The sequence below is a fragment of the Stereum hirsutum genome (genome assembly GCF_000264905.1).
Source record: "Stereum hirsutum FP-91666 SS1 unplaced genomic scaffold STEHIscaffold_17, whole genome shotgun sequence".
Taxonomy (NCBI): Eukaryota; Fungi; Basidiomycota; class Agaricomycetes; order Russulales; family Stereaceae; genus Stereum; species Stereum hirsutum.
In genome coordinates, this window is record NW_006763147.1 from 374,059 (window position 1) to 392,043 (window position 17,985).

General features: G+C 50.7%; 1 protein-coding gene across 1 annotated transcript; it reads left to right on the forward strand.

The window, feature by feature from the left end:
* Window positions 1–512: 512 nt before the first annotated feature.
* On the forward strand, window positions 513–16,864 carry STEHIDRAFT_103850 (uncharacterized protein). The gene is made up of 84 exons (XM_007309209.1): window positions 513–1,222; window positions 1,320–1,369; window positions 1,428–1,561; window positions 1,613–1,723; window positions 1,773–2,682; window positions 2,746–2,767; window positions 2,830–2,869; window positions 2,935–3,102; window positions 3,179–3,264; window positions 3,346–3,401; window positions 3,472–3,518; window positions 3,582–3,677; window positions 3,751–3,788; window positions 3,843–3,893; window positions 3,949–4,022; window positions 4,095–4,363; window positions 4,460–4,485; window positions 4,551–4,564; window positions 4,634–4,653; window positions 4,717–4,803; window positions 4,868–4,918; window positions 4,993–5,054; window positions 5,112–5,128; window positions 5,187–5,208; window positions 5,262–5,338; window positions 5,397–5,453; window positions 5,516–5,544; window positions 5,599–5,656; window positions 5,710–5,718; window positions 5,781–5,887; window positions 5,950–6,009; window positions 6,070–6,216; window positions 6,272–6,490; window positions 6,545–6,674; window positions 6,745–6,877; window positions 6,927–7,129; window positions 7,183–7,198; window positions 7,264–7,328; window positions 7,385–7,613; window positions 7,669–7,809; window positions 7,870–8,040; window positions 8,128–8,504; window positions 8,568–9,477; window positions 9,532–9,581; window positions 9,634–9,767; window positions 9,819–9,929; window positions 9,984–10,879; window positions 10,945–10,962; window positions 11,015–11,054; window positions 11,147–11,314; window positions 11,392–11,477; window positions 11,534–11,589; window positions 11,654–11,700; window positions 11,769–11,864; window positions 11,935–11,972; window positions 12,077–12,127; window positions 12,180–12,253; window positions 12,321–12,583; window positions 12,662–12,687; window positions 12,754–12,767; window positions 12,830–12,849; window positions 12,907–12,993; window positions 13,071–13,121; window positions 13,193–13,254; window positions 13,313–13,329; window positions 13,379–13,400; window positions 13,469–13,545; window positions 13,602–13,687; window positions 13,742–13,799; window positions 13,859–13,867; window positions 13,949–14,061; window positions 14,130–14,186; window positions 14,251–14,397; window positions 14,451–14,669; window positions 14,722–14,851; window positions 14,931–15,063; window positions 15,122–15,325; window positions 15,385–15,399; window positions 15,453–15,517; window positions 15,582–15,813; window positions 15,879–15,884; window positions 15,950–16,084; window positions 16,150–16,320; window positions 16,377–16,864. Exons 1-42 carry the CDS (start codon window positions 560–562, stop codon window positions 8,194–8,196), a joined length of 5,034 nt encoding a protein of 1,677 aa, XP_007309271.1. The 5' UTR covers window positions 513–559; the 3' UTR covers window positions 8,197–8,504; window positions 8,568–9,477; window positions 9,532–9,581; window positions 9,634–9,767; window positions 9,819–9,929; window positions 9,984–10,879; window positions 10,945–10,962; window positions 11,015–11,054; window positions 11,147–11,314; window positions 11,392–11,477; window positions 11,534–11,589; window positions 11,654–11,700; window positions 11,769–11,864; window positions 11,935–11,972; window positions 12,077–12,127; window positions 12,180–12,253; window positions 12,321–12,583; window positions 12,662–12,687; window positions 12,754–12,767; window positions 12,830–12,849; window positions 12,907–12,993; window positions 13,071–13,121; window positions 13,193–13,254; window positions 13,313–13,329; window positions 13,379–13,400; window positions 13,469–13,545; window positions 13,602–13,687; window positions 13,742–13,799; window positions 13,859–13,867; window positions 13,949–14,061; window positions 14,130–14,186; window positions 14,251–14,397; window positions 14,451–14,669; window positions 14,722–14,851; window positions 14,931–15,063; window positions 15,122–15,325; window positions 15,385–15,399; window positions 15,453–15,517; window positions 15,582–15,813; window positions 15,879–15,884; window positions 15,950–16,084; window positions 16,150–16,320; window positions 16,377–16,864.
* The last annotated feature ends 1,121 nt before the right edge of the window (window positions 16,865–17,985 follow it).

Sequence of the window (17,985 nt, forward strand, 5' to 3'; positions counted from 1 at the left end):
GAGGTAGGGTGGCCTTGCAGCCATTCTTGCTGCATTGGCGTGTATTAGGAGAGGAGGGCAGTTCACTAGGTTCCAAAGACGGCAGCGTAGACATAGACTCCATAGCCCCAATAAATCGTGGATGGTGAGGTGGATGTCGATGCTTAGTCCAGCACTTGGGCTGAAAGAAATAGTAAAAAGCTTCGGAGAAGACTGACGGGAAAGGAGTGAAATCGGAAGTCGGACTGAACCACACAGATAAACCGAGGAAAATGTCCACAAATCTCGAGTAAATATATCCTCAGTTTCGTGGAAATCAGGCTACATGTGATGTCAACAACCAGACTAGGACCGAGAAGCAATTTGGATGATCTGCGCAGACTTTACCACTTGCTATAAAATCTTGTGTGGAGCACCAATTACCTAAGCGCTTGGGTCTATCGATCCGATAGCGTGGCGAATACTGGCAGATATTGTCCTCATCATCGACGACGCCAACCGTGGCTATTTTCTTCTCTCACTAACGACAGTGGCGACGACAAGCGCGACGAGTGCGCTGTCGTGAGCGATACCCTGGACGATGCCACAGTCCCTCCCATTCGAGTCTCCAGGGGCTATCTCTGAGCTCCCTTACGTCTCCTTCCTTCTCGCGTACCCCCACCCCGCGTTCCTGCTGCCTGCCGTCGTCGCTCCAGGCAAACTCGCGCCTTCTCTAGTACCAACATGGTGCAATCCGATGCTCGTGGCACTCCTGACTGGCTCGCGTAGTGTCAAGAATAGTCGTCCAGTCACGCCAGACGGTCAGCTCGCCACATCTTTCGTCGAAAGCCTCCGGTCAACAGAGGTACGACGAATTGGCGAGTGGATGATGAGCGACGATCCGGACATTCTCTTGACGATGCGGCCACTTTGGATAGACCAAGACCACCCCGACATTCAGCTCCAGCTCACGAAAACGAGACTGGGCAAGGTTTGGGTCGTCACGTCTGTGCCACGTTCTCCGCTGCCCCCGATCCCAAGTACGCCGACCACTATTGCCCAGAGACGAGCGCGCGACGAGGATCTGAGGATATCGCTCAATTTGAGGCAGCAAGCAAATTTGCAGGTCACGAACTTGCGCGACAGTAGTATGGTCGCCATGGTCGAGTCGTTCGATTGGGCAAGTACGCCACTGGGCCCCCGAGAGAGTTGGCCACAAAGTTTGATCACATCGCTGGGCGTCTGTCTGTCGTCATCAGTACCGGTACGTACCTCTTATATACCTCGTTTCTCACTGCTTGTGGTCTGAATAACGCTCGGTACGAATTTCTACTGTGTATTCTGACCGTCGTATTGTATAGGGCGCGGTATGGTGGGGAGAGGAAGCTGTGATAATCTACAATGACGCCTAGTCGGTTTTTACAGTTCTGAACTTGAACTATATCCGAGATTCTCACGTCTATATCTAGCGTACCTACGGCAGGTTCGAAGCATCCGCGAATATTTGGGCAAGCTGGCTCCGTCGCTTGGAGTGAGCTATGGGAAGAAATCGGCCCGATTGTCAAGAATGTGTTTGACGGAGCAAGTGTCTGGAGGCAAGATGGTAACTCTATTACAATTTTTTCTCTCATATCCTTTCCTGATCGTCTCCTAGACCTCTTGCTTTTCGAGCGATTGACGAATGCTGGATTACCTGAAGAAAACTACTACGACTGGAGCTACCGACCAGTCAATCAGGAAGACGGTACCATCGGTGGAATACTGAGTAAGCAAGCCTATGTCCACTGAGAGTGAACCTGACTGATTCTCTGCAGACGATTGTTTTGATACAACGCAGAAGATACTCGGACAACGCCGTATGCGCTGCCTGAGCGATCTCACAGGAAGCACAGGCCTCTCCTCCTCGCCCACCGAATTCGCACAATCCGTCATCCACACACTTTCTCGTGAGGCTTACGCCCGTGACGTACCCTTCGCGGCTTTATACTTCTGTTCTTCTTCTGGCCCCACGAGCACCGCGCCAGCCGCCGCTCCATCTCCCGCCACAAAACCCTCGGGGATCGTCCACGTCGAACCCGTCTCGACACAAATCACCGTCACGCTCACGCTCGCAGGCACAATCGGCATACCGGATGGACACCCTGCTGGACCGGAATCGGCGAGCTGTATCGTCGAGCTGGCGTCGCAAGTGCCCGTGTCGCCACAACTGCTGGGTCTGACGGGATTGCAGACTACTGACCTGACGACGTCGATTTCGTTGGGTCAGTCGAGAGATTACATCACGAGTAAGGACGGGAGGAGGGCTTCTGCGGTGGCACCAAGCTCTACCAGCACTGCTACAAGTTCAGGGAGCAGTACTGGGACCGCGACTGGCATCCTAGGCGCAAATCCGACCTCTCCCGCTTCTGTTTCTGGGAAAGATACTTGTCCGTGGCCATTTGCGGAGGCGTTATTGAGCGGGCGTGTCATGCATCTCGATCATCTACCAGAGTCGGTCACGGAGGGATTGATCAAGAGGGGATGGGGAGATGAGCCACGAGAGGCTGTTTTATTGCCGATCTCGTTGGAGAGTGCGAGGATTCCTAATGCGGTGCTGATTTTGGGATTGAATACGAGGCGGCCGTACGATGCGGAATATGCGTCATTTGTGGACATTACGAGGTTGACGCTGAGCTCGACGTTGGGAGCTACGTTAGGAAGGGAGGCAGATCTGCAGCGAGCAGAGTGAGTGTTTCTTTGGTTTAGACGGTTATGGGAGATTACCGAACTTTTTACGCTTTCGTACAGGCACTATGCTCAGCTGGACGCGGTATGTATCTCATCTCTTCTGAGGACGACACGCTAATCATTGCCTCGGTGGCACGCCAACAGGCCAAAACCGCGTTCTTTTCGAACGTATCGCATGAACTCCGTCAGTATCCCTCTCTCTTCCCGATAATCTTCCTTCCGTGTACTCACACGCCACTTCATTGTCAGGAACTCCACTGACTCTCATCGGCGGTCCACTGGACGACGTGATCGCTGACCTCCCCGAGGGCCGAACACGTTCGAACCTCAAGCTCGCAGCGCGAAACGTCCGCCGGCTTTCCCGCCTCGTCGACTCCTTGATGGACTTCAGCAAACTCGCGGCAAACAAACTAGAGGGTTCGTTTCGTTGCATCGAACGCCGGTATAGGAAGTTGACCTTGTGGCACGGCTATGCCCTACTGTTTACATTCAGGACACTTCCAGCCAGTTCAACTTGGAATATTTACGGCGGATCTTGCTTCGCTGTTTAGGAGTCTTATAGAGAGGAGTGGGATTCAGGTGATTAGTCTGTGTTTGTGGTCATGTCTTGTAGTGAAGACACGGTGCTGATCGATTTTTTCTTCTTGCTCTTTCTCGCAGTACGAGATCGTCTGCGATGAACGTGTGACACAGCCATTGTGCTATATTGATCCAGAGTACGTCTTTTCCCCTCCCGCATTGGCAAGGTTTTTGAAGATTGACGTTGACTGTACGGCTTCGTTGCAGTTTCTGGGAGAAGATCGTCTTCAATCTCATCGGCAACGCGTTCAAGTGTACATCTACATGGCGTCCTTGCTTGAAGGAATCCCCAATGCTGACGCCGTAACATGTTCTAGATACATTCACTGGAACGATTACTGTGCGCGTAGGATTCACGTCGACACATGCGGTATTTTCGGTGCAGGATACTGGTATTGGGATCTCTGAAAGAGGTGCGTTTGTTTGTGTCGATGTGCTAATGCCGTCCATGTCTCAACGTTTATGAACCTCACATCCGTCAACCAGACCAGTCGAAGATATTCGATCGGTTCCACCGAGTCCAAGTAAGTCTTCTCCCGCGCTGCATCCGTGTTTTACTTGTCTGACTATTTGCCTAGTCTGTTAGTCGTAGTCATGAGGGTACAGGTATCGGCCTGGCTCTGACGAAGGTCAGTCACAGCTGCTACATAGCTACGAAAGATACCTATTGACATCTTGACGTAGGAATTGGTCGGCCTTCATGGGGGAGAGCTCGCCGTAGAGTCTGCTACGGGTGACGAAGAGCACGGTAGCAAGTTGTACGTCCAACCTCCATCGCAACCTCCCTCACTCTGAAAGAGCTACGACTGAACCACCCACACTCAATACAGCACTGTCAAACTTCTTCTGGGCAAAGAACATCTCCCCATGGCCAACACTCTCGACGTCTCCTCAACTCTGAACCGCCAAGGATCCTACGCCAAAAACATAGTAGAAGAAGCTAGGATGTGGTCTATGAAAACCTCTGGTGCGAGCGTCGAAGGCTCGACGCCTAGTGAGTCGGAGGGATCTGGGTCTTCGGATTCGTCTGGTAGCACGGGTCCAGGAAGGTTTGAGATGTCGTCGTTGGTGTTCTCGAAGTCGGATGTGGTTCTTTTAGGTGCGTGAATTAGATTGTCTACGAAAGTGTGCCTTGAGCGTATGCAGACGGAGCTGACGACGGTGGGCGTGTTGTGGCGTGATGATTTGCGGACAGTGGACGATAATTTGGATATGAGACGAGTGAGTGCTTATTCGCCGTCCTTCTCCACCCGAACGGGGTGCTCACTATGTCCCTACACTTGCAGTATATCAAATCTATGTGAGTGCTTTATCATCGCGTGAGGACTCAAGAAGCAGCCTGTTCACGCTGTTGTTGCGCTGCACATAGATTAGCACCGTATTGCACCAGTCAGTTATTCTCATCTTTATTCCACGCTTTATCACTCATTTGGGTTCCTGCGTTGGCTCTAGTAATTGAGGCGAATAACGGAAAAGAAGCGCTGGAGACCGTGGCGCATACAACACCGGATCTCATCTTGTCCGACGTTATGATGCCAAGTGTGTTGTTTCTCGACAACATTTGCGTTATTGGTTGTGCATTGCAGGCTAATATTTGGAATAGTAATGGATGGTTATGCGCTTTTACATGCTCTGAGGGCCCGGAAGGAGACAGGTTAGTAGACGCCATAATTTCATCGCGAGTCATCAGGACGATGTCTTACCATTTCCCAAATCCTTCGCGTATAGCAATGACACCGGTAATCCTGATCACCGCGAAGTCCGATAGCGAAGAGACAGCTGAAGGACTGGTAAGTCCCTGTCGATAGATTGAAGTCAATAGTGTAGCTCAAGACAGTCTGTTCTAGCTTTCTGGTGCGGACGAGTGCGTGCGCTTGTTCTTACACCTATACGTTCGTTGACATACAACTTGTCTATTCTAGCTACCTCACGAAACCTTTCAAGGTGCGAAATCGTCTTGTTTCTTCCAGCGAACCACTTGCTTACGGTTCGCTCAGAGCTCGGAGCTGGTCGCCAGGGTGCACCTGCACATGAACCTAGGAAAGAGCAGGATAGAGCTTGAGGCTCGCTTCCAGTGCGTAGACATGCCTTATTTTTCGTTTTCGTTTGTATTTACACGTAGACGCTGACAGAGAGAGAACGCGTGAGCTAGCACAATTGCTGGAGCTGAGCCCTGTCGCTATCATCAGGTGAGCAACAGGTAAAGTCCAGGCAGCTGGACCCGTTTGCTCATGACTACGTTATTGTTTAGGTCTGCCCGCGATGGCAGCATACTCTACGGTGGGTAGCCGTGGACTGACCACGTACTACGAACACTAATTGATTGCTCGCTAGTCAACCCCGTATGGTACGAGATCTCCGGGCGCAAAAACGGCAGTCCTCTGGATGAATGGTTCGTCTATCGTTTACTCCTCGCACGTCTTGTGTTTGACCGCTGTTTCATAGGCCTGAAAGGTGACGCTTCTACCAAAACATACCTGATCGCATGAATTGATCTGATTTGAGCTCGTCACTAGCCTACTGGAAGAAGATTTTACTACTGTCATGGACTTTTGGAGACGCATCCACAGGCCTCCAGCACCCGAGGCAGAGCCCGATGAGAAAAATCTTCTGTTAGACTTCCGTGAGATTAAACTGTAAGTACAGTTCGTGGTCTACATGCTGATCATTCTCGACTTCATGAAGGGTGGAGAAATGGGCGCTGGTGTCAGCTACAAGCTGAACGCACTGAAGGAGGAGGTACACGTAAGTCTGGTGCTCCTCACTCGTCGCTTTGGATTCCTCTGATTAGAAATCACCTCCTAGTCTGCAGTATCACAGACACCAGCCACCAGCGGCTATACGAGGCCCAGAAGCTTGCGTACGCACAGGAACGGGAGGCGATCGCGGCCCGGAGGGCTGAGGAGGCGGATGAACGTAGAAAAGAAGCCGAAGAACGACGGCGGGGCCAAGGTCTGTGTTCACATCGCTCTTGTTTGGGTTACTTGCTCATGCTTTCAGCTCTCAGAACTACTGATCGATGTTACATCTCATGAACTTCGACAGCCGGTATCGGCGATCATCAACTGCAGCTCCCTCGTACGATCTAATATGACTACTCTGAGGGACACGCTCTACGAGTGTCTTACTTCTCAGTCTTCGTTTGTACCTGAAGAGCAGCTGCTGGAGACACTCGACGACGACCTTGAGGCCCTAGACTCGATATATCAGTGTGGACTGGCTCAAGGTATGTCCCTCGATTGATCTAGTGCCGTAGCATGTGTTTGACTGAAGCTCGTAGAACGCATCGCCAACGACGTCCTTTCCCTATCGAGGATACAGTTGAACGTTCTCAGTATCCACCCGGGCCCGTTCAGACTTGTGTCGGAAGTGAGGCGAATATGCTCCATCTTCCGAAACGAGGTGAAGATGTGGGAACTCCGATTTTTCTATCCTGCTCGGTATTGACTGGCTGATATCCTTAACTTTTTTGTTTTGTAGGAAAAAGATCAACCTGGAGGTTGGGTTTGGTGAATCACTCCCCCTTCTCGGCCTCTCGTACGTCGCTTGCGACAAGGCCCGGTTCGGACAGGTCATCACGAATTTGATGAGCAATGCCATCAAGTTCACAGACGTGAGTCTTCGTACCTACCACATGTTTCCTCTTCTAATGTGCCGTGTAGACCTCCGCGGGCAAACGTGATATCATAGTCAATGTGGAAGTGGCATTGAGCGAACCACCCGACGGAAGCTGCAAAGCACCACCACTGCACATTTCGCAACCTGGATATGTAGTCCCTCCGAATACCCCGGTCTACATCTACGTTTCCGTCACGGACTCGGGACCTGGACTACAACCAGATGACCTAACTTTGCTGTTCAAACGGTTTGTGATCTATAGTCTCTGCAGCTACCAGTCGAGGCTCATTTTCTTTGAAGATTCCAGCAGGGATCGGTGAGTGCCAGTGCTCGATCGCTGTGCATGTGTATAGTCTGATAACCTCCCTTCGTGGCGTATAGAACTCGCACGACGTCTTCGGTGGCTCCGGCTTGGGTCTATTCGTCAGCAGATCCTTGTGCGACTTGTACGATTTCCATTTGCTTCTGTCATGTCTCGTACTCTAACACGCGATATATCTAGAATGGGCGGTCGAATTTCGGTTGACAGCGAGTACGGCCAAGGCGCCACATTCAGGTTCTTCATCAAGTCGCTGGCAGCGCCCACACCACCAGTCGGCCTCGATTCTCCCGCCTTGTCAACTCCGAGCAGTAGTATCAGCCCTGGATCACCGTCTGAAGCAGTGGATTATGTGGCCGTTGCCGGCGCGGAATACCATATCCTCATCACGGAGGACAATATCATCAATCAGGTATGCGACTGGACTTTGGCTCAGGCTGGGTTGATAGGCTAATACTTGTGTTCAGACTGTACTGAACCGCCAGCTGAAAAAGGCCGGGTGTTCGACAGAGCTTGCGAGTAATGGATTGCAGGCGATCGAGCGCGTTCAAAAACTGGCCACCATCAACGACGCAAACGGTGTTCCGCGACATTTCGACGCAATCCTTGTATGCCGTCCTTGGTTCTATCGTTTCTGTTTCTACCTGGCTGATCAGAGCGCATGCTAGCTCGATGTTGAAATGCCTGTTATGGACGGATTGACCGCTGTCCGTCAAATTCGGAAGATGGAGGCGTCGGGAGAGTTGCCTGGGGGGCGTAATTGGATATTCGCACTCACAGGCAATGCGCGCGAGGGGCAGATAGAGAATATCCGGAATGCCGGTATGGATGATGTCTTGGTGCGAAACACCTTCACTTTCGCTCGCCCCACCCCGCGTATGTCCTTCGTAGTTCAAGTGGCTGACTGTTCTCGGTGTGGCGTACAGATTAAACCATATCGCATAGACGATATCATGGCTAGGATTCGAAGTACCCGCCGGAGTCACGGACCCTGACCGTGATGCTCTTATTTTTTCTTTCTCCTCGGTGTTGTGTCTGTCCTTTTGTTCCGCGGAAACCCATGTCATCACTACTCCCGCGTTGCTTTTCGATCTCTTGGATGTACTACTATATCTATTTTTCAGTGGCCGCGACCGCTAACTACTAGGCGACTGTAGCCATATTTCCCTGTTCACAGTACATCTATTGTAGCGCCTACTATGGCATTTACCTGGGTCATCCTTTCTTCACCGCTCTTGTCACATACCATGCCATTACCACCTCTTCCGTCTCTGCCTTTGCGCATAGACATGCCGTTTCGTAGGTACGTGCCTCTTCTCACGCTCTCTTCCTGTGGGTATGTAATATGTATGACTCGTCGAAGCAGGGCCTAGGCACGCACCTTCCGTTAAACCCGTTCCGGAAGCAGACAAAGGTTAAAGTACGCGTGGACGCACGTGGCGAGTGGGGTTGCGTTGGAGTTTTCCCGATTCAGCGCCGTTTCCGGCGCCACCTCTACGACGTTGTGATCGGATCTTCAAAGCCATAAATTTCGAGAGCTCATTGTCGACAGCATTAGCGGACGCACTCTCCAAGCTGTTCTTCTCGACGTCGACGATAGACCGACACCGCACTGGGCAACGACGCCCTCCCAATTTTCCTCCTCGATGACGGCCGTGCAAGATCTTCCATACGCATCCTACTTGTTCAATTACTCATTCCCTGCCTTCCTCCTCGCCGCCGTCATCAGTCCCGGCAAGGGCGCGCTTGCCGTCCAGCCCAAGTGGTGTAACCCTGCACTGGCTTCTCTTCTCGTCGGGTCCAAGAGTACAAGTTTCAATTACGACTCAAACGAACGACTCGCTACTGCATTCATCAGCTCTCTCTCCGCATCTGAGGTCCGCTCGTTTGGGCAGTGGGCATCTGGAGACGAACCCAAATGTATCCTTAGCCTCAGGCCGGCATGGATTCCCCAGGGCGTCGACGATATTCAGCTCGAAGTCGTGAAGACTCAGATGGACGCCTACTGGGTTTGCACGACCGTGCCGAGGACAACCCTACCGCCTCTGCCGAGCACGCCGAGGACGATAGTGCAGCGAAGAACAAGACAGGAAGCCGTCCGTATGTCCCTCGATCTCAATCCCCGCACTACTCTCCGTATGTCCAGCCTTCGTGGCGGTACTATGGCGGCGATGGTGGAGACGTTCGACTGGGCGAGCACATCTCTCGGTCCTAGAGAGAGTTGGCCGGAGTGTCTTGTCGCGGCAGTGGGCATATGTCTTTCTTCTTCCATTCCGGTAGGTTCTTTCTCGTGTAGTCAAGTTTGCCTTTCTTCATTCCTTTAATTGCAGTCCGCTATCTGGTGGGGGAAGGACACGGTGTTGATCTACAACGATGCTTAGTGAGCATCGTTTCTCGAGTCTATAGTGCTTCCGCTTATCTTCCATCTCTAGCGTGGCCACCGCTGGCTCGAAACATCCTCACATATTCGGCCAGGCAGGGCCTTTAGCTTGGAGTGAGCTATGGGAGGAGCTTGGGCCGGCTGCTCACCGCGTGTTCGAAGGCGAAAGCGTTCGCAAACAAGACGGTAAGCCTTACTGACATATCTGAAAGCTCATCAGATTGAATACATCCTCAGATGTCTGGTTTCTCGAACGGCTTACCGATGCATTCCTTCCGGAGGAGAACTATTACGACTGGAATTTTAGGCCCATTTATAAGGCAGACGGGACGGTGGGCGGGCTTTTGAGTGCGATCATACCACTTGTATCGACATCATGTATACTGATTCACGTTATAATAGACGATTGCTTTGATACGACACAAAAGATCCTTGGACGGCGTCGTATGCGCTGCTTGAGCCAACTAACGGACGCAACAGGTATCACAGCAACCCCCGAGGCTTTCGCCGACGTCGTATTGAAGACCCTTGAAAACGATAACTACGTCGAGGATATGCCCTTCGCCGCGTTTTACTTCTGCTCTGCTGCTCCAGAAGCATCACGCGCGACATCTCCGAGACCGTCAGGGATCCTTCGTAACCTCGACGAAGAGTACGCGGGAGGAATACCGATTACCTTGACACTTTCCGGAACGATCGGAATTCCAGAGGACCATCCAGCGGCGCCTAGGACAACAATCTGCGTTGCTGACGTGAGTCCAACGCTCGACGTGTGTGCTCCTCCTCCTACATCGAGCCTTACACATGAGCAGATTGGTGGCGGATCTTCCCGTCCTGGTTTGCTTTCCTCTTCGATACTGCTGAGTGCTCCGGCAGATTACACGAGCGCTCAACAATCCAGACACGACTCATCTTCTACAGCTCCCACTCTTCGACGGAATAGAGCGACTTCCGGTGATGGTACACCTGTCCCGCTCTCTACGCCTCCTCCGTCGTGCGTGTGGCCGTTCGGGGAGGCGCTCGCACACCGTCGTGTTCTGCATGTTCCCTTCCTCACCGAATTGGTTACTGATGGTCTCGAGGGCCGAGGGTGGAAGGATAAACTTCGGGAGGCGGTAATCATCCCTATTGGCTTTGACGATGCGAAGCTGCCACAGGCGGTCCTCGTCTTGGGAGTCAATACGAGACGACCGTATGACGCGGAGTATAAGGAGTTTCTGGACATTATGAGATTGTCGTTGACTTCGACGTTGGCGGCGACGCTGGGGAGAGAGGCTGAGGTGCAGAAGGCGGAGTACGTATTGTCTTGCCTCAGGATGTGATACATCTGACGTTCAACGCTATTCACCCCCCTTCAAGATACTTCGCACAATTGGATGCGGTAGGACACCATGATGATGCTGTGCTTTATACTGCTGATTACGATATTACAGGCGAAAACCGTGTTCTTCTCAAACGTCTCGCATGAACTCCGTGCGTCTATACTCCGTCTCCTCAAATCTCAAAAATATTTTATCCGGGATAATAAACATTTCATCGCACCTTCCTTCACGCACACGCAATAGGGACGCCACTCACACTCATAGGCGGCCCTCTCGACGATGTCATCTCCGATCTACCAAACAGCCGAATGCGGGCAAACCTCAAGCTCGCAGCCCGGAACGTTCGTCGGTTGTCGCGGATCGTCGACTCTCTGATGGACTTCAGTAGACTGGCGGCGAATAGACTCGAAGGTTCGCTTTAGTCTCTGCCATTGTGTTTTGTTTCTGTTGGTGTTCTGAAGACAACGCGAACTCTTCGTCTGAGATAGGTCATTTTCAGCCGGTGCAGCTTGGCGTGTTTACGGAGGACCTTGCGTCGCTGTTTCGAAGTCTTATCGAACGCACGGGAATACAGGTATGCTTTCAGTGGAGAATTGGGTGTGAGAATGCGTTGCTAATCAGACCCTATAGTACCATGTTATCTGCGACGCAGACCCGCATCAGCCGAGCTGCTATATCGACGCTGAGTGAGCTCTCTCACCAGGCTTTCCGTATCACACTCAGGACCTCATAGTCGTCATGGCTCACTAGCTTCTGGGAGAAGATCGTTTTCAACCTCATCGGAAATGCGTTCAAATGTAAGCTCATAAAGATTGTCCCCGTCTTAAACCACCATTGTGAATAAATCTAATACCGCTCGATATAGACACATTCGTTGGGTCCATTACGATCCGTATCGAGCACACCGAGACGCAGGCGATCTTTACCGTCGAGGATACAGGCATCGGTATATCACCAGCAGGTCGGTCTGCTCCCGCACGACCATCTGTCCCCACTCACATACTCTCTTACTATTTCACCCGGCGTACTAGACCAGGAACGAATCTTCGAACGCTTCCATCGTGTCCCCGTAAGTCCCGGCTACGAGATCAACCTCGCTCGTTGTTAGCGCCTCGGTACGAAGTTACGTTTGCTTGATGGCTTATGTTTCTTGCTGGATTTTCTCCCTCGCAGTCCGTTGCTCGAAGCCATGAAGGTACCGGTATCGGTCTAGCACTCACCCTGGTACGTCAGCACCATCATAATATACGGAACGTTTCTTGACATATGGCGGTAGGAACTGGTCAACCTGCACGGTGGAGAGTTGACGGTCGAGTCGGTCACGGGTGATGCCGAGCATGGCAGCAAGTTGTACGTCGAGACCCCGAGACTCACACTCTGTGCTTCATCGGTTGACCCTCCACCCGTGGACCGATAGCACTGTGAAGCTTCTCCTCGGAAAGGATCATCTTCCGAAGGATCAGATGATGGACCGCACCATCTTTTCTGCCCGTCATGGCCACTACGTGCGGGACTTTGTAGAAGAGGCGAAGATGTGGTCTGTCCATTTGCCACAGTCGGAAGGGACGACGCCCAGTGGCGATTCGGATAACTCTACGAGTTCTGATACATTGAGTACGAGTCCGGGCAAGTTCGATATGTCTGCTTTGGCATTTTTGAAGTCGGATGTTGTGTTAGTGGGTGGGTCTCGTCGCTTTTTGGTTGATGTTGAGTAAGTGCTCAAGGCTGGTATAACTGATCACAATGGTTCTGCTGCAGTCGATGATAATCCGGATATGAGAAAAGTGAGCAACGAATTTCACAGTCAAATCATCTGCCATCATTTCTCACAATGATTGGTGTCTCCATAGTATACCTTATCTATGTATGTGGCATCCCTGCACATGATTCATGCTTACTGATTGGTATACCACACTCTTCCTCAAGTCTTTCCCATTATTGTACTGGTAAGCCCTATTCAAATTACGGACTCGTGTTTGCTCGCTATAACCCGTACCATCCAGTTGTGGGAGCCAACAATGGACGAGAGGCTTTGGACATAGTTGCCAAGACGAAGCCGGACCTGATTCTTTGTGATGTCATGATGCCTGGTACGCCTTTCCCAACGGTGACCTGCCGTACTACTCTAATACTCAGCTGTATTTTGACCTCGTCTTTGCCTGCGCAGTGATGGACGGGTATGCGCTGATCAATGCTCTCCGCGAGAACAAGGAAACTTGTACGTAGCAGCGCGTTTTCGTGCTCTTATGGTGTTCTTGGAACTTAAGCTTGGTTGGTATCTGTGTATAGCTTTGATACCTATCATCGTTATCACGGCGAAGTCGAATAATGACGAGACTGCGGAGGGATTGGTAGGTTTGAACTTGACTTATACAGCATTGCGCTGATCGTGGCTTCTCTGCGCTTTAGCTCTCGGGTGCAGACGAGTGAGTCTTGTTCTCTCTGATTGTGTACATTGTTCTGACCACCATCCAGTTTCCTCGCGAAACCATTCAAGGTGAGATTTTTTGGCTACCTTCGGGGTAGATTACTTACTTTGCCAACGCTCTGAGCGAAATAATTCAGAGCTCGGAACTTGTGGCGCGCGTTCATCTACATATGAACCTTGGAAAGGCTAGGATCGAGCTCGAGACCCGCTTTCAGTGCGTTACGAGACTCCTTGTACGTTTGATGTTGGGTCTTGACGAGCGCTTTTCAGAGAGCGAACCCGCGAAGTAGCTCAACTCTTGGAGCTGAGTCCTGTGGCTATACTGAGGTCTGCACGGGACGGAAGCATCGTATATGGTTGGTTACGTCCGTCTATGCAGTACTAGGACACGGCAGCTGAACTATTTCTAGTCAATCCTCGGTGGTATGAACTTACGGGACGTGCAAGAGGAAGTCCTCTAGATGAATGGTGCGTAGAGTCCTATAGGTCATAATAACACCCTTGACGAATATTGTCTTTGCTTATAGGCCTGAGAGGTATGATCTGAATTAATACATAACGTTGGAGAAGGCGACGTGGAATGTCTTTTATACTCACTAGCGTTATCTTTTGGATAGCGTCTATAATGAAGACTTGGACATGGTCATGGGTTTTTGGAAGACCATACACGCGCCTGCGATACCTGATTCCGAAGAGGAAGCCAACCACGAACCTCTTATCATTGATTTCCGTGTGTTACATTCACCTTATTCCAAGAGATACTTCTCTCCAGCTAACATCATCCCGTGCTGGGTACAGGTTGGAATAACGGAAAGTGGTGCCAAATGCAAGCAGAGAGGACCGACGGTGGTACATGTTCGTTCTCTGGTTTGTTTGAACCGAAGCCTTTTCTGGACATGCTTCTGATCACATCTTATAGTGTGTAGTCTTACGGATATCACCACCCAACGGATGTACGAAGCGCAAAAGCTGGCACACTCGCAAGAACGAGAGGCTCTTTCGCGACGGAGGGCTGAAGATGCGGACCGGCAAAGGAAGGAAGCTGAAGAGCGGCGACGAGGGCAAGGTTCGTGATGTGCTATCTTTGAATGTTCTGTTTGATATTGATTTAGGGTGTAGAGCTGCTCATCGACGTCACGTCGCATGAGCTTCGACAGCCTGTGTCGGCCATTATCAACGGGAGCTCGCTCATTCGTTCCAACATGAACTCTTTGCGGGAATTTATATCTCAATGTGTGAAGGATCAGGTATCGTTTGTTCCTACGTCACAGACGTTGACGACTCTCGATGAAGATATGGAGGCGTTGGATTCTATATATCAGTGCGGGTTGGCACAAGGCATGGTTTTTCTTCCTGTGACCGTTTACGTTTTCTAACTTCTCGCCCACAGAACGCATCGCCAACGATGTTCTGTCGCTATCCCGGATACAGCTAGACATGCTCAGTATCCGCCCTGGGCCATTCAATCTGATCAGTGAGATTCGTCGTATATGTTCAATCTTCCGGAACGAGGTCAGGATGTAAGCTTGATTCGCCCACATCTCTTCATAGCTGCACATGTTTAATTCCCTTGCCTTCTCCGTCGTCTTCCTCGATCAGGAAGAGTATCCAGCTTTCCATCGAATTCGGAGACTCGTTGAAAATGCTTGGTGTGACCAACATCGTGTGCGATAAAGTGCGGTTCGGCCAGGTCTTAACCAACCTCTTGAGCAACGCCATCAAGTTCACGGATGTGAGTGTTTCATATAGTCGTCCAGTTTCTTGTCTCGTACTGAGGCCCCTTCAAATAGACCTCGACAGATAAACGAATCATCTCTGTACACACCGATGTCGCCCTAGAACAACCTCCTGATGGCAGTTGCCAACCTCCGCATATACACGACACACCGGCCGGTTATGGAGTGCCACCCAACACGCCCATTTATGTCTATGTCTCGGTTGCGGATTCAGGCCCTGGACTTAACCCTGAGGACCTTTCTCAGCTATTTCAACGGTTCGCGGCGATATCCCATCTCCGTTTGCATCCTCAACTGATACCCGCTACCTTCTCAGCTTCCAGCAGGGAACTGTATGTTTGGGCATGTTACTTCACGTTCGGATCGTCCTAACGTTCACTCATAGCACTCCCACGAAATATTCGGCGGATCAGGACTGGGCCTCTTTGTGAGCAGATCGCTCTGTGACCTGTAAGGTCGTCTACTTGGGGGGCTCGGAGCCAAATTCGCTTCGCTTATGACTTTTGTCCTATAGTATGGGAGGACGGATCCAAGTAGACAACAATTATGGCGAAGGCGCCATTTTTCGCTTCTTTATTCAGTCTATGTCCACCGATCCTACGCCACCACCTTCTCCGAGTCCATTGAGCCCCTCAAATGAAATTTCTAACGCTCTATGGAGTCCGATCTCGTCCAATACTTCCGAACTCGCGATGGATTCTGTGCAATACCATATTCTTATCACCGAGGATAATCTCATCAATCAAGCAAGTTATTCTACATCTTTGACATCTATTATATAACCTTTATTGACCATACATTGCACGTGTAGACGGTGCTCAAGTAAGTTGTTTGATCGTCTGGCCGCCGCCCTTTAATCTCACTTCGGTGTCCGTTCATTACCTCAGTCGCCAGATGAAGAAGGCTGGATGCACTACAGAGCTAGCGAACAACGGACTGCAGTGTATACAACGCATCCAAAGCCTTGCTTCCGGTCGAGGAGGGCCGAATGGCCAGCGACAGTTCGATGCGATCCTTGTAAGCTATTTCAACCTCCAAATGGAATGTAAACGCAGAGGCTGACTTACATCGGGGAAATATAGCTTGATATCGAGATGCCGGTCATGGATGGACTGACAGCGGTCCGCCAAATCCGGGCTCTGGAGGCGACGGGCGAACTTCCTGGTCCGCGGAACCGCATAATCGCGCTTACGGGCAATGCGAGGGAGGGGCAGATAGAGAATATCCGGAAGGCCGGAATGGACGACGTCCTTGTGCGTTGCAATTTTCCTCCTGAGAGGCGGTGCCTGTTCACTCATCTTGAATTTAGATCAAGCCCTATCGGATAGAAGATATCATGGCCAGAATACTGAGTTCACGCCCAGATTCAGAATGAATTTGACTTGATCCACCAGCTTTTCTTCGGACTCCAGCTTTCTTTTGCATCTTGCTTACATCCACGACTTTATTCCCTTGCACACGAAATGTCTCATATTGTCTCTAGTCCGCATTTCTTCATACCATTACCACACTCTTGATACCTTCTAACCTGTTATCATGTTTGCCTATCTACACCTTGCTCTCGCGCCAGCAGACACGCTTGCAACCCTTACACATACCTTCTGCGACGAACATTCACACGTATGCTGTAGTTTTCAATTGTCATTTCACTCCGGGTTATCATGGTTCTTCATCTGCTCATTCATGTTTTCATTCCGCATCAGTGCCTTTGTACACGCTGTCCAACTGTAGTATAAATTGCATCATTTCCCGTCTCTTCGTCCCCGCAGTCCTTCCCATATTATAGGTCATATTCACTTAACCCCAGTCCAAGTCGGACTCCGTGTAGCTTGATACTCAAGATCAATTCGGACATTAGGTTGATAGCTTGTACTTATGTAAATACTTAGACAAAGGGTGTTTCGCACTCACCATGCCCTTCACATGTACCCAGCGCTCCACGAGTATTTTTGATAACGTTAGTCCACACTTTCAATTGTATATCTTTGTCTTAGAGTCTCCGTGTGAGGATGGTCGTGAAGTCGAAGAGTGCGAGTAAATGCAGATACCTCTTCATGCCGTTTAACAGAATTTGATCCGACACGGTTTTTGTGGCGCTCAGTATATAAAGCTTAACTGGATCTCTCAGTGCAAGGTTGTATACTGTTGAAAATGCTCTTGAGAATAGCCTTATGGCCAAAATAAGGATGTACCTCAGATCCTCCATATGATAGTGGCGAATCGAGAAGTTCTAGCACCGGAGCGCCTCTACTAACAACCTCACAATATAAAATGATATTACTGTAGTTTTTCGCGCACAAGTTCGTGTCCCGTGTCCCATGGGGGCCGCGAACGAACTTGTGCCGCGGGACAGTCCCACCCCATTGACGTGCACGGAACTTGTAAGTAGGACAAACCAAAATTTGACCCAAATTTGACGAAAATGTGAATATATTTTAGGCTCCTATATTGACCTCAGGAAGGCCTCCGAGACACATTTTGGGCTAGATTTTGCTACTGGGTGAGCTCTTCCACCCAAATTCAGAGGGTAAATGCCTGTTGAACGGTTACGAAAGGTCGTCTCCCTGCAAAAGCGTCGATGTTCGCGAACATTGTCCCTTGTCCCGGTCTGCTTGCGAACCGGGACACGAATGGATTATGTCATCTCGGCAACGGCCGAGGGGCGGTGGCGTGAACTTGTGCGCGAAAAAGTACAGTACTCAGGGTTTGTCCTGATAACGTAGACCTCTTGCTTGATTTAAGTCCTTTACATCCAGTAAGTATCTACTAAGCACATGACTTATAAACCGTATGAGTGACAAAAACATTGCAGAGGGCCTTCCAATTATAATTAGGACTCTGTGGCACCGCAATATAAAAATGGAGGCGGACCATGAAATTGGCGCGGCTTAAGCGCCGCGTGTTATCGTTGGCGGCCG